Source organism: Hyaena hyaena, unplaced genomic scaffold, assembly GCF_003009895.1.
Source record: "Hyaena hyaena isolate Hyena2069 unplaced genomic scaffold, ASM300989v1 scaffold_29, whole genome shotgun sequence".
Classification (NCBI taxonomy): Eukaryota; Metazoa; Chordata; class Mammalia; order Carnivora; family Hyaenidae; genus Hyaena; species Hyaena hyaena.
Window position 1 is genome coordinate 4,522,706 of NW_024080661.1, and position 18,230 is coordinate 4,540,935.

The 18,230-nt window shown below is 59.0% G+C and overlaps 2 protein-coding genes across 31 annotated transcripts in view; both read left to right on the top strand.

Annotated features, from left to right (window-relative positions):
• The window catches only part of CACNA1G (calcium voltage-gated channel subunit alpha1 G), a 61,474-nt gene extending 50,668 nt beyond the window's left edge, over nt 1-10,806 (top strand). For 14 of the 28 annotated variants that reach the window (XM_039227839.1, XM_039227841.1, XM_039227842.1 and 11 more), the window contains 9 exons: nt 600-709; nt 1,451-1,584; nt 1,875-1,945; nt 2,073-2,151; nt 2,248-2,369; nt 2,574-2,906; nt 7,779-7,956; nt 8,237-8,406; nt 9,484-10,806. In XM_039227839.1, the coding sequence (XP_039083770.1) occupies nt 600-709; nt 1,451-1,584; nt 1,875-1,945; nt 2,073-2,151; nt 2,248-2,369; nt 2,574-2,906; nt 7,779-7,956; nt 8,237-8,406; nt 9,484-10,218 (1,932 nt within the window). In that variant the 3' untranslated portion in view covers nt 10,219-10,806. Of the gene's footprint in view, nt 1-599; nt 710-1,450; nt 1,585-1,874; nt 1,946-2,072; nt 2,152-2,247; nt 2,370-2,573; nt 2,907-3,568; nt 3,713-5,844; nt 5,980-7,778; nt 7,957-8,236; nt 8,407-9,483 lie in introns of all 28 variants that reach the window. The other 14 variants (XM_039227834.1, XM_039227835.1, XM_039227836.1 and 11 more) reach the window with 5 other exon arrangements.
• Nucleotides 10,807-17,708: 6,902 nt separating this feature from the next.
• The window catches only part of ABCC3 (ATP binding cassette subfamily C member 3), a 44,517-nt gene continuing 43,995 nt past the window's right edge, over nt 17,709-18,230 (top strand). For all 3 annotated transcript variants that reach the window (XM_039227876.1, XM_039227877.1, XM_039227878.1), the window contains exon 1: nt 17,709-17,752. In XM_039227876.1, coding sequence (XP_039083807.1) covers nt 17,723-17,752 — 30 coding nt within the window. In that variant the 5' untranslated portion in view covers nt 17,709-17,722. The remainder of the gene's footprint in view (nt 17,753-18,230) is intronic.

An 18,230-nucleotide genomic window follows, 5' to 3' on the forward strand; every position in this document is an offset into this window, starting at 1 on the left:
ATGACCTCAGTCGGATGCACAACCGACTGAGCCACCCAGGCGCCCTGAGGACCTGATTTCTTTACCCACCAAATTATTTATTGACGGCTGGCTGTGTGCTTCCTTCTTTATACCCTTTGAGGCTAAAGAAGACAGACCGATGGAGGCCAATGTCTGCCCTTCTGGAGTTTAGATTCTAGTGAATGTCTAGCTCTAAACTCACCAAAGATCCTGCCACTCTGCAAATCAGACACCGTCAGCCATCCTCCAGGCCTCAGTTTCCCCATCTGTAAAGTGGGGATGTCAAATTCATAATGCACAAGGCCCTTTCCAGGTTCTAGCATTCTATGCCTCCTGGCACCTTCTCGTGTGGCCTTCTCGCCATCCCTCAAGGAGAGAGATCCTTCAGCACAAAGTTAGGCTCATGCCTGTGAGTGAGGTCCCCCTTCTATCCTGCTGTGATAGTCAATGGTCGGCCATCATGGCAGGGACAGAAAAGAAAGGCCCTCTTAGACTCACCTGTCTCCCAGATCTCCAGAGTGTGATGGAGGGGGAGGGGCAGGCATCACCCCTGGGCCTCGGGAGACCCTACATAGACCGCCCTCCCCCACCCCTGCCAGATCCTGGACGAGGCCCTGAAGATCTGCAACTATATCTTCACCATCATCTTTGTGTTGGAGTCGGTCTTCAAACTCGTGGCCTTTGGCTTTCGTCGGTTCTTCCAGGATAGGTAACAGGAGGAGAGGGGGTGTGCGGCGGGGGGGGGGGGGGGGGGGGAAAGGGCATATCTCCCAGGGAAACACCTGAAAACCTTACCAGACTCCCGAGGTTCAGCCTCCACTCTAGGAGCCACCCAGAGCTGATAGCGAGGGGGAATGGGGGGCCATCCAGAGCCTGGAAGATGGGAGCGGAGGGAAGGAATTTGACAAGACAGGGCCTGGGGGCCATTGGCAGCTGGAGGTCCGTGTGGCCCAGACTGGGGCTTAAGGGCACAGAGCCTGGCGCCAGACTGCCTGGACCAGATTCGGATCCCGGCTCTACCGCTTAGAAGCTGGTGACTTTGGGTAAGTGACTTGACTTCTCTGTGTCTCAATTTCCTCATCTATAAAATGAGAGATGATAATAATACTGCCCACATCACAGTGCTGTGAAGATTAGGAGTTACTTGTAAAGCCCTTAAAACAGTGCTTGGCACCCAGTAAATAGCATATGAATGCCAAAAGAAAAAGAAAAGAAAATAGAACGAATACACATGAAGGGCAGAGGTCCTTGAGCTGTAGTCTTGGCGCCACCTGTGCCACCAACAGGCTGTGTGACCAGAGTCAAGCGAGCTCTTCCCTGCAGGATGGGGAGGTGGGACTGGCCGACCTCCACCCTCCTTTCTGCAGCCGCTTGTGTTACCATGACTGCCCCCTCCTCCGCGGTGCCCCCCGCGCCCCCCACTCAAGGAGCTGTGTCCTGGGCTTTCCAGGTGGAACCAGCTGGACCTGGCCATCGTGCTGCTGTCCATCATGGGCATCACGCTGGAGGAGATCGAGGTCAATGCCTCGCTGCCCATCAACCCCACCATCATCCGCATCATGAGGGTGCTACGCATCGCCCGAGGTCGGTGCCCGGCTTCTTGCCAGCCACGCATCTGCCCCTGGGTGGGGGGGTGGGTGGAATAGCAGGGGTCAGCTCCTCGACTGGCCAGAGACTTGTGTGTGTGTGTGTGTGCATGTGTTCCCATGGCTCTCTCTCCCGGCCTCTGACAGAGGGAATGGCTTGGGGCTGGGCTGAGGTAGAGCCCTGGCAGCCCGGTGGGCCAGCCCCCCCAACCCCTGCCCCCACCCTGGCCCTGGTTCTGCCCGCTGTGTGAGCTGGGGCCCCGCTCACAACTCTGTCCTGTTCCGCAGTGCTGAAGCTGCTGAAGATGGCGGTGGGCATGCGGGCGCTGCTGGACACAGTCATGCAGGCCCTGCCCCAGGTAGCTGGAGGTGGGGGCGGGGCGCAGGGGTCCCCGGGGGGCCAAGGGGGCACTTTCCACGGGGAGCTCGGGGGAGCCGGCTGGGACATCCGGTGGCACCTTTTCCATTTCTTTTCCTCTTTTCCAGGTGGGGAACCTGGGACTTCTCTTCATGTTGTTGTTTTTCATCTTTGCAGCTCTGGGCGTGGAGCTCTTTGGAGACCTGGGTAAGTCGGGGTGGGGAGGGTAGAGGAGCTGGGGCTGGAGGTCCCAGGGCTCCTGCACTAACTCAGGCCCCTCTCTCCCCTTCCCTCCTCCTCCAGAGTGTGACGAGACGCACCCCTGCGAGGGCCTGGGCCGGCATGCCACTTTTCGGAACTTTGGCATGGCCTTCTTGACCCTCTTCCGAGTCTCCACAGGGGACAACTGGAACGGCATTATGAAGGTGAGGGCACACCCCAGCGGGGTCCCTCCCAGGGCTGGCCCCGGTGACACAGCCGCACACCCGGAGCCCGGATTGCTCGGCAAGATGAATTCCTTGCCGCACCCCCTCCCTCCCATCCAAGTACATGACCTTCTATCCCTTGGGTGGAAACAGTCTGGCACTCCCTCTCCCCAGGACAGTGTGGAATGCTTTCTCTGTCCCCAGGACACCCTCCGAGACTGCGACCAGGAGTCCACCTGCTACAATACGGTCATCTCCCCCATCTACTTCGTGTCCTTCGTGCTGACGGCCCAGTTTGTGCTGGTCAATGTGGTGATCGCCGTGCTGATGAAGCACCTAGAGGAGAGCAACAAGGAGGCCAAAGAGGAGGCCGAGCTGGAGGCCGAGCTGGAGCTGGAGATGAAGACGCTTAGCCCCCAGCCCCACTCGCCTCTGGGCAGCCCCTTCCTCTGGCCTGGGGTCGAGGGTCCCGACAGCCCCAAGCCCGCCGCGGCCCACGCCGGAGCGGCCTCGCGCTTTTCCCTGGAGCACCCCACGGTGAGCAAACAGTCGCCCCTGCCGAGAGGGGGGCACGGGACGGGTGGCCGGGTGGCCGGTGATCAGGTGGGGGGTGTTCGGGGAGTGGGGCAGTGCTGTAGACCCCAGGGCCCCGCCTGGGGCCTTCTGCCCCTCCTGCTTGGATGCCGAGGGGCCGGCAGCCCCCCGCCCGCCCCCAGACCCAGCTGCGCGCACTCAGCCCAGGGGCCACCCCAGCGAGCCACCAGCATGTGCTGGCTCGTCCACACCCTGCGTCTCCAGCCCAGCCGGCGTCCCCCTCTCCGCTCTTAGGTTCAAGGCTAAGTTTTCTGTTTCCTTCCTGTTTCTTTCTTACCCTTGCCCGATTACCAAACCTCTTTCCTTCCCGCTCTTCCACCTGCCCGATTCCATCTCTCAATCCTTTCCCGATCTTCGCTTCCCTTCTCCCTCTCTCCACCTGAGCTCTTCTCATCTCCGGCCCCCATTCTCCTTCCTCCCACACCTCTCTCCCCTACATCCCATCCCCCCTCCTTCTCCTGTCTCTCTGTGTTGCTGTGTGTGCGTGTGCGTGCGTGTGTTACCTCTTCCTCTTTTTCCCTTGGTGTCTCTTGTCAATCCTGCCACGACACTTCCCATTGTTGCCCCTTTGAACCCCGCTCCCCTCATGGGCTGGTCCTCCCCAGGACAGACAGCTGTTTGACACCATGTCCCTGCTGATCCAGGGCTCCCTGGAGGGGGAGCTGAAGCTGATGGACGAGCTGGCGGGCCCTGGGGGCCAGCCCTCTGCCTTGCCTCCCGCCCGCAGCCTGGGCGGCTCCGACCCGCAGGTTACCATGTCCCTGTGCCGTGCCGGGCTGTGCCATGCTGTGCTGTGCTTCTGGGGAGGCGGGGGTGTGTCCTGCCCACTGGGGGTCTGGAGAAAGAGCAGCCTCAGGGCCTCTGTTCAGTTTTGGGCTTGGTGGGAGGCAGCCAGGGGTTTGTACAAGCCGAGATCAACCTCTGGAACACATATTTGGAAGGTAGGGATGCTAAGATCGCACCGCCCGGAGTGAAGGATGGATAGAGGAGGGGCTTGCGGAGGGCATTCGTCAGAAAGAATCTGGACGCAAGGAAGGGGAGAGGATGGGGCAGAAGACAAGCTGGTAGCGGGACCTTAGTGGGGGGAGGAAGCGAGGTGCCAGATCTAGGGGAGAAGGGCTTTTGGGGACAGTGCAGGTGGCCAGGGGACCCGTTGAGGAATATGTCTTAGGCCGCAGTCTGCTTCTTCCCTATGTCCAGCACCCACCCCCAAAGCCTCTGGTGGCTTTTGCAGCCATGGGGCCCACTAGACATGATGAGTGCCCGCAGTCGCCAGTGGTTTCCAACCTGGCCCTGAGAGGGCATGGAAGGTTCCAGCTGAGAGTGGATTCCGGGGACCTCGCTGTGAAATAAAACTGGGCGTTCCACCCTCAGCCCAGCCCCTTTCCACCGCTCTGCGTAGTTTTCTCCCCCAGTCCTATCTAAACGTGGCTTTTCTGCTTTCTGGGGCTCTCCTACTCACCTCTTCCCCACCTTTTTAAAAAAAATTTTTTAAATTGTTTATTTATTTTTGAGAGGCAGAGAGAGACAGAGCATGAGTGGGAGAGGAGCAGAGGGAGAAGGAGACACAGAATCCCAAGGAGGCTCCAGGTTCTGAGCTGTCAGCACCGAGCGCAACGTGGGGCTTGAACCCTCGGACCGTGAAATCATGACCTGAGCCGAAGTCGGATGCTTAACTGACTGAGCCACCCAGGCACCCCTCTTCCCCACCTTTCGACCTGTCTGGCTGCCCCTGAGCCCCTCCGCTTTGCAGAGCACCCTGCCGTCCCTCCTAGGTCAGGGGTCAGGTGCCGCAGGGAAGCACCCGGTAGATCCGGAGCGGAGGCAAGGAGATGGGTGTCAGCAGGAGATAGAAAAGCCTAGTGTTCCATGGGCCCTGTTGGGTGGAGGGGAAGGAGGGCAAGCTCCCAGTACCTGGGACACCGGTAGCCTGATTCGAATGACCAGTGATCTGCACATAGAGAAAGGGACCCTGCCTCCAGGCGACTGCTCTCGGGATTCAATCTCAGATAGGCTCTAGGCACTTCATCAACATGGCAATGACCTAGAATGATCAGCGGGAGAGCACATCCCTTCCCAAGGCCTCACATCCTGCAGGAGGCGGATGGGGCAAAGGCACAGGGGACGAAGAGGACGTGATGGGGTGATCAGGCGGCTGGCTCCTCGGGAAGGGATGGCCCTCCCCTCCCCCAAGCACTGAAACCCCCCTGTGAATCCCCGGTGAGCCAGCCTGTGAGTGTCGGCAGGAGGAGAGCATCTCAACCCAAGCTAAAGAGGGCGGGCAAGCTGCCGGCAGGCGGAGGAGGGCCCAGGAGGGGAGAAGCCAAAATCTGGGGGCAGGCCAAGTCCTGCCAGGCTTTTGGAAGCAGAGAGAATAGGCAGAAAACAGTCATCAGATTGGCGGCTTTGTCCCCAGCGCCCCCCACGCGGCTCTGTCTGTGCCGAGAGCAGAGAGAGGCGCTTTGCTGGCCTTTCTTCATTTTTCTTCCCGTGGTATCATCTTTATGAGAGTCGAAAGCCTTCCCTGCTCCCCGCTTCCTCTCTTGGGGGGGGGTGTGGGAGGGGGCTGTTAAGGCTCCTGGGGTATCTTTAGAATAAGTTTCGCTTCTCCTGCTTTGTCGGTGTTTGCTCTGGCTCTTTGGTGCCTGTCGCAGCCTCTCTGAGCAGAGCGGGCGTTCCAAGTGGGGTGGGGGAGGCGCTGTCGGTTTCCTTGGGAGAGGGGTGGGGAGAGAGAAGAGAGGCCTTCCCCCTCCACCATGCTTTGTGAAAAGAGGGAGAGGGGGGGCTCCGTGTGTGTGCACGCGTGTGTGTGCGCGTGCACACGCGCAAGGGCGTGCTCTGCCCTGGTTTCTTACGCCTGATCATCTCTCTCCCTGTCTAGATCCCTCTAGCTGAGATGGAGGCTCTGTCTCTGACGTCAGAGATTGTGTCTGAACCATCCTGCTCTCTAGCTCTGACGGATGACTCTTTGCCTGATGACACTCACACACTCTTACTTAGTGCCCTGGAGAGCAATGTACTTACACGCGGCTCCTCACTGCTCCCCCAGCCTCCCCCAGCCTCCCCCAGGGGCTGGGCTGGCTGCAGGGCTCCAGATCCCTCCCCCCTCCTCTCTCGTTGCCACCGGAGGCATCCACATCCACATCCACCAGCAGACACTTAGTTCTCCAGGCTCCAGAGGTCTTTCCAGGTCCCCACTGTGGACCAAGACAGGAGATAAGATTAAATCGGGGCCTCGGGCGCCCCAGGGGCACAGTTGTGGAAGAGCTCATGCCAACACCCAGGACAAACACAGCCCAAAGCAGAGGTGGCGTCAGGCAGCCCCCCTCGATGTAGACTCAGTCTCTATTTGGAGCCTGTGCAAGCCAGCCCTTCCCCTCCCCGCACCCCTCCTTATCGCCTACCTGAAACATGGGCCATTCCCCTCCGCGTAGTGGGTGAGAGCCGCGTACGTCTCTGCTGCTACCACCATGCCCTTCTGTACCTGGGGGGCTCTCCCTGTGTCCTCCGTCACTGTCCCTGTGTGTCCCCATGTTGGGCGGGGGGACGTTCTTTGTGTTTGGACAGCTTCTTTACCCTTGCCTAGCCCCCTCCTCCCTGCCTAACCCCTGCTCTGGGGACTTCAGAAGAGACTGGGGCCCCTTCCCCACAGCAGGGCTCAGCTGGGACAGGGTCTTGACCACAGGCTGGGGGTCCCTGGGGGTCTTGGGGTGGCTGGCAGAAGTGGAGCCTGGAGCTGAAAGGGAAACCAAAGGATCCAGACTTTTCCAACCGCTCCGGCTGGCACTGCTTAGCCGGCTGGGCCTGCGTGGAGATGGGAACCCTCTAGCCTCTCTGAGAATTAGGAACGGAGGATACAGGGGACCCCAAGGAGGAAAGGAGTCACAGGGAGATGGAGAAATCTGGGAAGCAAATTTTTTAAAAAACCCACTCCCTTGCATCACGGAATCTACTCGTGAAATCATTGCTGCACAATATGCTGACCAACTTGGATGTAAATTTAAAAAATAATAATAATAAAAGACAAAAAATATTTTTAAAAAACCCCACTCCCACCCCCAACCGGTCCAGTGAGGGAGGACCTGAAGCCGCCATATTCAGACCTTGCCCCCCACCTCCCATTTGCCACCTGCCAGAGTCGCTGAGTAACTGAAAAGTGCGGGGAGACAGGTGCGTGAGCGAGCGGACACTCCCCAGTGCTCAGCTGTCCTTGAACCCGCATGAGCCCAGCTCGTGCCCAGCGCTGGGCCATGGGGCTACCTTAGAGGACTGGATGGTGAACAGCCTGTGCTCTGTAGGCAATCGCGCCGCTCGCTCACTGGGCAGGTCCTCCCCGTTCCCCACCCCCACCCCCACCCCCACCACCCCAGCGCCTCAACAGGGGGGTGCTTTTAGCTTTTAATCTTCCACCGCTGCTGCTCCGGGACCTCTTAATGGGGCCCTTAGAACCATCTCTTGAACCACCTGCTGGGTTGGACCTGGGGGCTGCTCTCCGTTTTCTGGACACCTCCCCCCTCCGCCATCCCCACCAGGAGGCTCTGAGATGATGTGGTATTGGACAGCTTTCTGGGGCAGGGTCTCCTCCCACCTGCTTCCTTGCTGTGCTGGGGGGTTCATCCATGTGTCTGCCCCCTTTCCCCCCACCTACTAACCCATCCCATTACCGCCCTGTCTGGGGGAGGGGATGGGGCCAGAGCTGGGGGGTGGAGGGGGGGGGCTTCTGGATGCTGTTGTCCAGCTCCGCCTCAGTTAGCCAATCCGGATGTCCGGGTGCCTCTCTTTTTTTCCCACCTCCCTCCCCTGTTCCTTTTGCAGATGGAGCCCCACCCTGAGGGGGTGCCGCTCGCCCTGGGACCAGACCTGCTGACTGTGCGGAAGTCTGGAGTCAGCCGGACGCACTCTCTGCCCAACGACAGCTACATGTGCCGGGATGGGTGCACTGCCGAGCAGTCCCTGGGGCCCAGAAGCTGGGGGCTCCCCAAAGCTCAGTCAGGTACCAGGGCTCAGGCAAGAGCTGCTTGGCTCACACAGGGAGACCCCATCCTTGCCTGAGCCCAGGGTGGGAGGAGCACTGGGGCAGCAAAAGAGGTCTCTCTGAGCGCCAAGGGACCCCCAGCCTGTGGAGAGTGGTTTCCAATCCAGGGTGAGGGGTCTGCGGTGAGGGTAGAGGCCCCGACGGGGGAGGGAGAGCGGAAAGGAGGGACTCAGGTAAGAGCCAGACCACTGGCCTGCCAGCCCTTCTCTCTCTCTCTTCCTGCTGTCTCTGCACACAGGCTCCATCTTGTCCGTCCACTCCCAGCCAGCAGACACCAGCTACATCCTGCAGCTTCCCAAAGAAACACCCCACCTGCTCCAGCCCCACAGCGCCCCCACCTGGGCCACCATCCCCAAACTGCCCCCCCCAGGCCGCTCCCCTTTGGCTCAGAGGCCACTTAGGCGCCAGGTAAGCAGGTGTGGAGGGCTGGGCCAGGGCCCCGGAGCTGGCCTCTCCGCTGGGAATCCCGGGCTGTTGGTGACAACCAGGTTGCCACTTTTCATTCTTCCGACGAACGTTTATTACGTGCTGACCATGGTCCAGAGGCCATTCTAGGTGCCGGGGGCACAGCATCTGGCAAAGCAGAAGTGGTCTGTGCCCTTCTGGTGTGTGCATCCCTCTCCTTTCCTTCACTGAGGAAGCCTGGAGACCGGAAGGGGCCATGGTTGCTTAGGGACACGTGTCAACTCGGTGGGAGAACCCAGGTCTCTGGACTCCCTTTCCCTGGCCCAGAGTCGCCTCCAGATTATTCTCCCTACTTCCTGACTTAGCCTAGGGACACAGGGCATGGCATGCTTTGGGTATCTCCACCTTTGGCCAGGCCCGGGGCCCACCTTCTGGGGGCACAGAGCTGAGGCTTGTCTGACCCCCACTGTGACAAGGCCCTGGGTGCCGGGCCCTGGGGCCACAGCCCCGCTCTCTGGAGCTCACAGTCTCACGGCAGAACCATAAGTGCCATCAGATCATTGCAGCTGGCTGCTCGTGCGTGCGGTGCGTTGGGGAGCAAAGAGGAGGAATGGGTTAGTCTTAATGTGGGGAGAGAAATTGTCAGGTGTTGCGTCACAGGAGGACCTGAGCCCACAAAGTTGAGGGGTGCTCGTCATCCGAGAAGGGTATTCAAGACCAAAGAAAGAGCCTGTGCGAAGGCTGGGAGGCATGAAGGAACCAGCCCGGGAGCAGAGCTGGCCCAGGGCTTGCTGGTGTCTCAAGAGTTGGGAGCTTCAGAGAGCGAGTCCTGCAGGCGTGGGGGAGGGGCGGGGGAGCAGGGGGAGGGCCAGGGGAGCAGGTCTGGTGGGCGATGGAAGTCAGACCACATGGTCCCCTTCTCCCAGCAAGAGCGAGAGAAGTACTGATACTCCAGCTTAGGGTGGGTCTGCAGGGGGAGGGGGAGTTATCGGGCTTGGGGGAGGGGGGTGGCAACAGTCATGGTGGCAACCATGGGGGTGTGGAAGCCCCTAGGCTGAGCTCTTCCCCAACCTCGCGCAGGCAGCAATAAGGACCGATTCCCTGGACGTTCAGGGCCTGGGCAGCCGGGAAGACCTGCTGTCCGCGGTGAGTGGGCCCTCCCCGCCTCTGGCCCGGGCCTCCTCCTTCTGGGGCCACTTGGGCACCCAGGTGCCACCGCATCCCCGCCGCCAGAGCAAGGCCTCGAAGCACACGCCCCCGCCAGCCCCCTGCCCCGGCTCAGAGCCCACCGGCAGCAAGGGCGCCCCAGAGACCAGAAGCAGCTTAGAGCTGGACACGGAGCTGAGCTGGCTTTCAGGAGACCTCCTAACCGGGGGCAGCCAGGAGGCGCCACCGTCCCCCCGGGACCTGAAGAAATGCTACAGCGTGGAGGCCCAGAGCAGCCAGCGCAGGCCCTCATCCTGGCTGGACGAGCAGAGGAGGCACTCCATTGCCGTCAGCTGCCTGGACAGCACCTCCCAGCCCAGCCTGGGCCCTGACCCCTCGAGCCTTGGGGGCCAGCCTCTTGGGGGGCCTGGAAGCCGGCCCAAGAAAAAACTCAGCCCACCTAGTATCTCCATAGACCCCCCAGAGAGTCAGGGCCCTCGGCCCCCATCGAGCCCCGGCGTCTGCCTCCGGCGGAGGGCTCCGTCCAGCGATGCCAAGGATCCCTCGGCCTCCGGCCCCCCTGACAGCATGGCTGCCTCGTCCCCCCCAAAGAAAGACGTGCTGAGTCTCTCTGGGTTAGCCTCTGACCCAGCAGACCTGGACCCCTGAGCCCTGCCCCACTCCCCCATTCACGTTTCTCCACCGGGTGCCAAATCCTAGCTCCTCCTCCTGGGCTATGTTCCTGAAAAACGTTCCATATGGACCCCAAGGAGGAGCTCCTCCCCGCCTCAGTGGCGCTGGGAACCGGCGAGCAGAATTTCCAGAGCGTTAAAGGCAGCAGCCCTAGCCAGCCTGGCTCAGAGAGAGAGAGAGAGAGAGAGAGGCCCAGTGCAACTGAGGTTCCCATCACCAGGAGCTACTGGGAGAAAGCAATACGTTTGTGCAGAATCTCTATGTATATTCTATTTTATTAAATTAATTGAATCTAGTATATGCGGGATGTACGACATTTTGTGACTGAAGAGACTTGTTTCCTTGTACTTCTATGTGTCTCAGAATATTTTTGAGGCGAAGGCGTCTGTCTCTTGGCTATTTTAACCTAAAATAACCAGTCTAGTTATATCCCCTCTTCTTGCAAAGCACAAGCTGGGACTGCGAGTGCATTTCAGCCCTGACGGTGGCCCATCTTCAGCGGAGAGCGAGAACCATTTTGGAAACTGTAATGTAACTTATTTTCTCCTTTAACCTCGTCATCATTTTGTGTAGGAAAAAAAAAAGAGAAAAAGCAAAAAATAAGATTTTACAAACGAAATGGAACCTCTTTTTATATACATACATACATATCTATATCTATATCTATATCTATAATAAAGTAATTTTCCAAAATAAAAAGTTAATCACGGTCCAGAGTGAAAGCAAAAGGGACAGAGTTAGGCATTTCCTGGTGACACTGGAGAAAGACGCCTGGAGCTGGGGAGTGGGCAGCGGGCAGGGAAGGGGTCAGGGCGGCCTCTGTGTGTATGAGTGTGTGCGTGTGTGTGTCTGCCTGGCTGGCTGGCTGGCTTCGGGGAGAGAGACCCTAACCCTCCCCCAGGAGGGTTGCAAGCTTGCAGCCTCAGCCCCCCACACCCCGGGCAAGGGAGGAGGAAAGCCCCTCTGCCTGGCAGAAGGCTAGGCAAGCAGGGTTTACTGCTTCTACCGAAGCTTTATCGCTTCCTCTTAGCCAGGCAGCAGCTCTGTGAATGTGAGTAATTCCAGATTAACTCTTATTTCTGCTGACAGCTATCAGCCACACATTGAAAGCTGGAAATTGGCATAATGAAGCTGTTTCGGTTAACGGGGCCGACTGAGACTGGGGGAGGTGGCCTCAGCTGCTGCCGACGGGATCAGTGGATCGGTGGGGAAGGGGGCCAGCGTGGCTGGGTTTTCCTTCCCCAGGCTTAGCCTCACGCCTTGGGGGCCCTGCTGAACGGCGCTGTGGGCCCTGTTCCATCAAGCTGGCGATGGGATTAAGCTGTACAAACAGAGTGGGCTGCTCCCTCCCGATTTGGAGGGGGCCGGGAGTCCAAAGGCCACCTCCTGGTGGAGTCTGGGAGGGCCTGGCAGCCAGGCTGCAGAGTGCAGAGCTGGCCCCCTGGGGGGTGATGAATGAGCACCATCAAGGTGTTTACATGGTCTGCTGCTGCTTGCCCAGTGGGAGCCAGCGGAGGAGGTGGGGGGAGGGGGTGAAGACTGGCAAGGGAGGGAAGGAGAGAAGGGAGAAGGAGGAGGAGAGGGAGGAGGGGGAAGGGGGAGAGGAGGAGGGACTAGTGTTGGTGTGGCCCAGAACCTCCGATCTGGTGCTACCTTGGGCAATACTCTCATCTGAAACCCCGATGCCAAGAAGCAGTGCCACAGACACCAACCGCAGCCCCGCCAGCCACCCCAACATCCACCGCAACCCCACTCTCTTGAACATCCCTACCCCTCAAACCCCAGGACTCTTGAAACCTCAAAGGCAGCTCCAATGGGCTGCACAGATCTCACTCAGCATCCGCTGCCCCCCACCCCGTCTTAACCTGGGTTTCGGGGTGCCGGGCTGCAAGTGGATGGAGGCTTTGGCCCATCGCATATTTTCTAAGCTGCTGAAAGTTTTTCTAACTGCTCTTCTGGACAGAAATGATACTACTCCTTGAAGCAAACACCTGGATTTATTCTCTTGGGGTGTGCAATAGCATGGAACCCTTTTGTCCTCTGGCCTCCTTGGGTGGAGGGGGGGTGCTTGTAGGAATTGTTTTTTGTTTTTTTTTTTAACAAAACTGTACAAACTTCCTAGACTTTTGTCACCTAGGTCTGCAGATTAAGCTTTTATAGTTTTGTAGAATTCTGTAGCTGTCTATTCCCTAATGAGGGTGGGCGATTTGGAGGCGGGGGGAGGGGCTCTGGAGTCTTTTTTTTCCTTCTAATGGTTGAAGGATTCTGGGTCAAGGTAAAGCCAGAGAGCTTGGCTATAACCCCCTCTCCTCCATCCCAGGCTTCACCCTAACCCCTGCCCCTGGGCCACCCTCCCAACCCCCCACTCCCCGCCGAGGCAACAGCAAGGAGTGGAAGAGCCTGAAGGAGGCTGGGATGGGGGAGGGACTGGGGAGGCAAAGCAGGTCTTGAATGAAGGTCTTTAGGGGCAGGAACCGGCCAGGAGCTTCCGGGATGTGGGGGCTTTGGAGGTAAGAGCATCCCCCTGGCGCTTCTGCTCTCTAGAGGCTTCGGAGGGAATTGTGTCAACAGCCGCAGGCCCCCACCTCGGGCTCAGCGGCTTCTGCTTCTTCCACCCCAAGACTCTCGGAAAAGGTCTGCCTGGGGGTGGGGGGGTGGGGCCTAGAAAGAGGAGAGAGCTGAGCTGCTGCTAAAAACAAATCTGAGGCTCCTCTGTAATCTCTCACTTTACTCTTCGCAATAGCCTAACAAGGAGGACACAACGGCTCTCATTTTTTCATGAGCCAATGGGTTCAGAGAGGTTTAGTTTAGTGACTTGCCCAAGATCACACAGGCGGGAAATGGCAGAGTCGGGATTTCATCGTACGTCTGGCCAACCTCTAGCCCATTGGCTTCATGCAATCCAGCCTCTGGTCATTGTCGAGGGAATGGGACATGGGGCAAGGAATCCTGATCACGAAAGGACTTACCAGGGAGGCCTTTTCCAAGGCAGTCACATTTGCGCTCAGAGAAATGTGCGCACAAGCTCCCAGCTTGGCATACTCAGAGGCTTAAAGGGGCCCACAGTCCCTCACCTGGTGTGAGGAAGGAGGCTTAACCACAAAAGAAGGCATCCCTCAGCTCCGGGCGCTTCTCCGAAGGCTGGTCAAAGCTGTCTCTGCAATCACCCAGTGCCCCAGATACTACCTTTCTCTGGCATAACGCTGCCCTTGACCACAGAGCACTGGCTCCCCTCCCCCTCCTTCCACTCCTTCGTCCTTCCTGTCCTCTCCCCGTGCCCCACCCAGACCACTCCCACTTTGCAAACAGCTTTCACCTCCAACGTCACCCTTAGTCCCCACCCATCACAGCCCGGTGCTCCGTAGTGGCCTCCTCTCCCCTTTCCTGGGCCATCCGGTCACCCAGGCTGGGGGACTGGCGACTGTACTGCAGTGAGGGCATCAGACAGCAGGTGGCAGCAGAGGGCACCTTCACCTGGCGCCACCCCTGTGCCCCTTCCAGAGAGGGACCAAGCCAGGGAGAGGACACCACGCTGACAGACACCTTCTACAGATGAGTGCTCTGCATGGCCCTCCATCAGAGGAAACAGGCTCAGAGACGCAACGAAGGACTTGTCTGCGTGACGCATGCAGCCACGGGAGCGGGGAGTCCACAGTGCTCCGTGATCCCTGCCTAATAGGCCCGTGGACCCAGAGCTAACCCGGGACGATGGTGGCCAGGAGCCAGTTGAGTTGTGGGCTGGCTCCCTGCTCTGTGGACACAGAAAGGCGGGTCAAGGAGGTGGCAGCCCCAGCAAAAACCCTTCCCAGGAGGGAAATCTGCTAAAGACTTCAGAACTCTGGCTCCGTCCCGATCCAGGGATGGGAGCTGCCGATTGTGGCCCATGGAGCTAATTAATTCTTCTGGCTTTGAAACCTCCTGAATCGGGCACAGCAGCCTGTGCTCACACGCATGCCAAATCAGATCAAGTGCAGGCTGGGGACGCAGGGGCAGCCTTGCTGAGGCCGCAGGGGGGGCGGGGGTGGGTGGAGGAGACGATGTGGTTTCCACCAGGCTGGAGTTTGGGGGCTGGATCTGGTTTAGGGATGTTCCAGGCCTTTCAAGGAGCCACAGGGGGCTCAAAAGAATCAGGTAGTGAGTAAAGGGGAGAAATACATAGCCTTTGCTCTTCCACACCCCTCCCTGCCCTAGTTCCCACCTGACTGTCCCCGTTTTGCAGCAGTTCCTGTCCCTGGGTCTCCCTGTCCCTGCCTCAATCTGCTTTCTTCTCTCCACTGTCATTCCTGCTCAGAGCCGTGCCTTGCAATTATCTTCTCCTTCCATCTCCCTGCCAGGAAATCTCCCGTGGGTCCCCCTGGGAGGCTCCCGGCCCGGGGAGGTATGCCACATGCTCTGCCACCCCTCCCGGAGCTGCAGTCAGTTGGAGGGGAGGATGGGACCCGGACCACAAGGCTGGGAGAGCGGGGTCCCTATCTCCGCGCGGCCCAGCACACAGGCTTTGTTGCTTCTCTTGAGACCCTCCAGCCGCAAACGTCTTGGTTCTGGAAAGTTGAAAACAGAGTGGACACACAGTGCCCACTGCTGGGACTATGGCTAAGGCCACAACAGCCTCGTTACTTACAACCACTTCTAAGGACATGACACGTGTTGGGTCAGTCAACAAATGTTTCTTTTCTTTTTTTTTTTTTTAATGTTTTATTGATTTCTGAGAGAGTGAGAGAGACTGCGTGAGCAGGGGAGGGTCAGAGAGAGAGGGAGACACAGAATCTGAAACAGGTTCCAGGCTCTGAGCTGGCTGTCAGCACAGAGCCCAACGTGGGGCTCGAACTCATGAACTGTGAGATCATGACCTGAGCCGAAGTCGGATGCTTAACCGACTGAGCCATCCAGGTGCCCGAGTCAATGAACGTTTCTTGAAGTTCAACTTTGCCAGGCACTGCCCCTGGTGCTGAGGATACGGCAACAACCAAGTGTGCGTGGTCCCTTTTCTGAAGGTGTAAACAGTCTCCTGGGGGAGGTGAACAAGACAGTCAATGAGTACAATACAGGGGGTGGGGGGGGTGAGACTGTGCAGAGAAGGGTCCATAGCCCAGGATGGGGATGAGGGAGGTTCAAGGTAGGCTTTGGCGGGGCTGGGGGGGGGGGAGGCGGGGGGTGTTGAGTGAAATCGTCAAGGACAGGTAATTTGCCAGGTGCAGAAAGGGAGGTGAGATGTGGGGAGGAGACCATGGCAAGCAACCTTGAAAGTGAGGCCTTGGCCATGAAGGCATCAGCTAAGGATACCAGACGTGCATCCCTGCCCAAAAGAGCTACATGGAAACAGCCAGAATTCAGGAGACTTGGAGCTCATCACTCCTCTGCCAGGATAAGACACCTCAGGGGCTCAGTTTACTTGTTCTGGTGAAATCAAAACAATCACACCCTAGGAATTGTATGGTTATTGTTGAAGGGCTATGCGAAAGGGACCACATTCTGAGAGGGGCCAGACACGGCAACCCCCCCCCCCGCCCCCACGGAATAGCTCAAGAGCAATGGGAAGGAAGTCAAGGATTGCCGAGGTCCCCTTACCATGACCTCAGAGGCTCCCACCCAATGCCATGAGTTGGCGAAGGGCTCTCTAAAGGCAAGGTGGGAATGGTACCAGAAAAGACAGTGCCTCAGCCCCAGTGCTGAAGATGGACCCCAAGGGTCCTGGCCCCGAACTAGAGGAAGGATTGGAACAGCCACCCCAGTCTGCTCACCACAGAAGTCTGGATCGGCAGGGCTAGAAGAGACCTGAGGTCGAGGTGGCTCAGGAAACTGAGTCCCAGAGACCTCAAGGGCCTTGTTAAGGTCACACAGCATACAGAAGTCACTGCCCGAGGCAGGGAGGGGGCTGGAGGTGACTCAGTCAATCCCTGCCCTTGGGGACCTCTCAGACTGGCAGGGAAGACAGACTCTTCGCAACTAAATATAACCCAAGGCACTCCATTGCAAGATGTGAAAGCTTTATGAAGTCTTGGGCTCAGGGATGGGGACGGGGTGGAGGGTGACTGGGTCAGGGGAGGGGAGGGGTGCAGACAAAGGGCTGAGAGGGCTTGCCAAGTGGAGGGGGAGCAGATCCCGGCCCCCCCCCATCCGTCTGCCTGCCCAGCCTGCTCTGCCGGTGCAGCTCAGATCTCTGTTCTGATAGCTCCTGACATAGACTTCCTTCTGGTCACTTCCTGCCTGCCCAGAAGGAGAAGTGGCAGCTGGCTGCCTCTGGGTTATCTTGCTGGCCCACCCACGCCTGCTGCTAGGCAGCCAAGGACGAAAACACCTCCTGAGAAGAAGCACCAGGGAAGGGATCACCAGGGTGAACCCGGGCAGACCCCGCAGAGAGGGCCCAACACGACGGGGCTAGGGAGGTGAAGGCAGGGGAGAGACGGGCTGGGGGTGGGCGTAGGGATTCCTTCTCAGCCCCCAGAAGGAGGGGGGGCATTGACTTCTGTGTCCTGTGCGGGGAGCGGGCGAAAGAAGGCAAGAGGGACAAGTTGGGGCAAGCAGGAGAAGCCCACTGGGCCCCGTCGGACTTTGCAGGTGGGGAAGGTGAAGACTCAACCTTGGGAGTGTGTGACTGTGGGGCTCCTTCTGGGGCTTCACCTGCCCATCCCCCACCCTGACCAGGCTGGAGTGGAGGAAAGCCAACCACGTGTTGGGTGCCCATCAAGTGCGCCAGGCAGCATGCTTGATGCTTTACATGCCGTTGCCATTCAATCCTGAGTTACCCTATGAACTATGATTATCCCAGTTTCCCAGAAGCAAAAGTGGAGGCACCGAGAGGCGCTGACGCAGCAGGCTCCAGATCCGGGAGCCACGGAATCTCAGCAAGGCAGCAATTTAAGAGAGCCATGGGACGAGCCAGCTTCCATAGGCCGCTAGGACCCCTTCCCTCCCCCTCTCCTTGGCACCGGGTGTAGGAGCACGACCGGTTTCTGCCGGTGCCCAGGTCACTTGTGGGCGGAGAGGTAAACTTCCTGATTGGGCGCTAAGCATTCCCATTTCACGGATAAGGAGACTGAGATCCAGAGTTGAACGTGACCTGATCAAGGATTTACTCGCGCGGGGAGTCTTGCTAAGTCACTGTCCGCGTTTCCATGACTCGTGGGCCGCCAGAGCTCTGCCCAGTGGGAGCAGGTGTGCGCCCCTTGGAAACAAACCCTGGTGCAGCCCTATCAGCCTCCGCACAGGGAGGGACATCTTTCCAGCACGCCCCATTGGCCACTTGAAGGAGTTACCACCGTGTCAGTGGCCCACCACCCCTGTCCCAAAGTTCCTCCGGAAGCCGCAGTCTTCGGGGAGGCTCTGTCGCAATTCTCAGCCACTAGAAATGCGAGATTCGACCCAAAGGGCCGAGGATAAGGGCGGGGCGCGGGGAGGGGCGTAGGCGGTCCCGGGGCGCTGCAAGTCCCGCCTGGGCAGGCTACCCGCATTCGCCTCCTGGCAGCGGCGCCCTGACCCCATGGATGCCCTATGCGGCTCCAAGTTCTGGGTAAGGAGGTGTCCCGGGACCGAGGTCGCGCAGCGCCTAGCTGCTGAGAGGGCCCCGGGGAGGGGGCGTCGCCGGGAGGGGTCTGGCCGTGCGACCCAGAGCCGGATCCCCGCGGCGTGCGCGGGACCTGCCCCGCTGTCCCGCGACGCAGGAAGGAGCCTGGGAAGGCGAGGCACAAATCAGAAAACTAGTGTCCCCACACGGACTAGGGCTCAGTCGCCCAGCTCTACGCCTTCCCCTCCCCTCCCGATGGCCCCCGGGCATCCAGAGCACCTGTTCAACCAGGTACTTAGGGAAGCTGGCTCTGCTCTTCTTGGAAAGGGCTCCTGCACCTCCTTTTCTCTGGTGTTAAGAGCCACTAGGAAGTAGGGAGTCCCTCTCCAACCCTCTCCTTTTATAGATGGAGAAAGGGAAAGAGGAAGGGACTCGCTCAAAGTCACCCAGTTAGGAGAAAACAGAGCTGGGGTAGAAAAGCAGG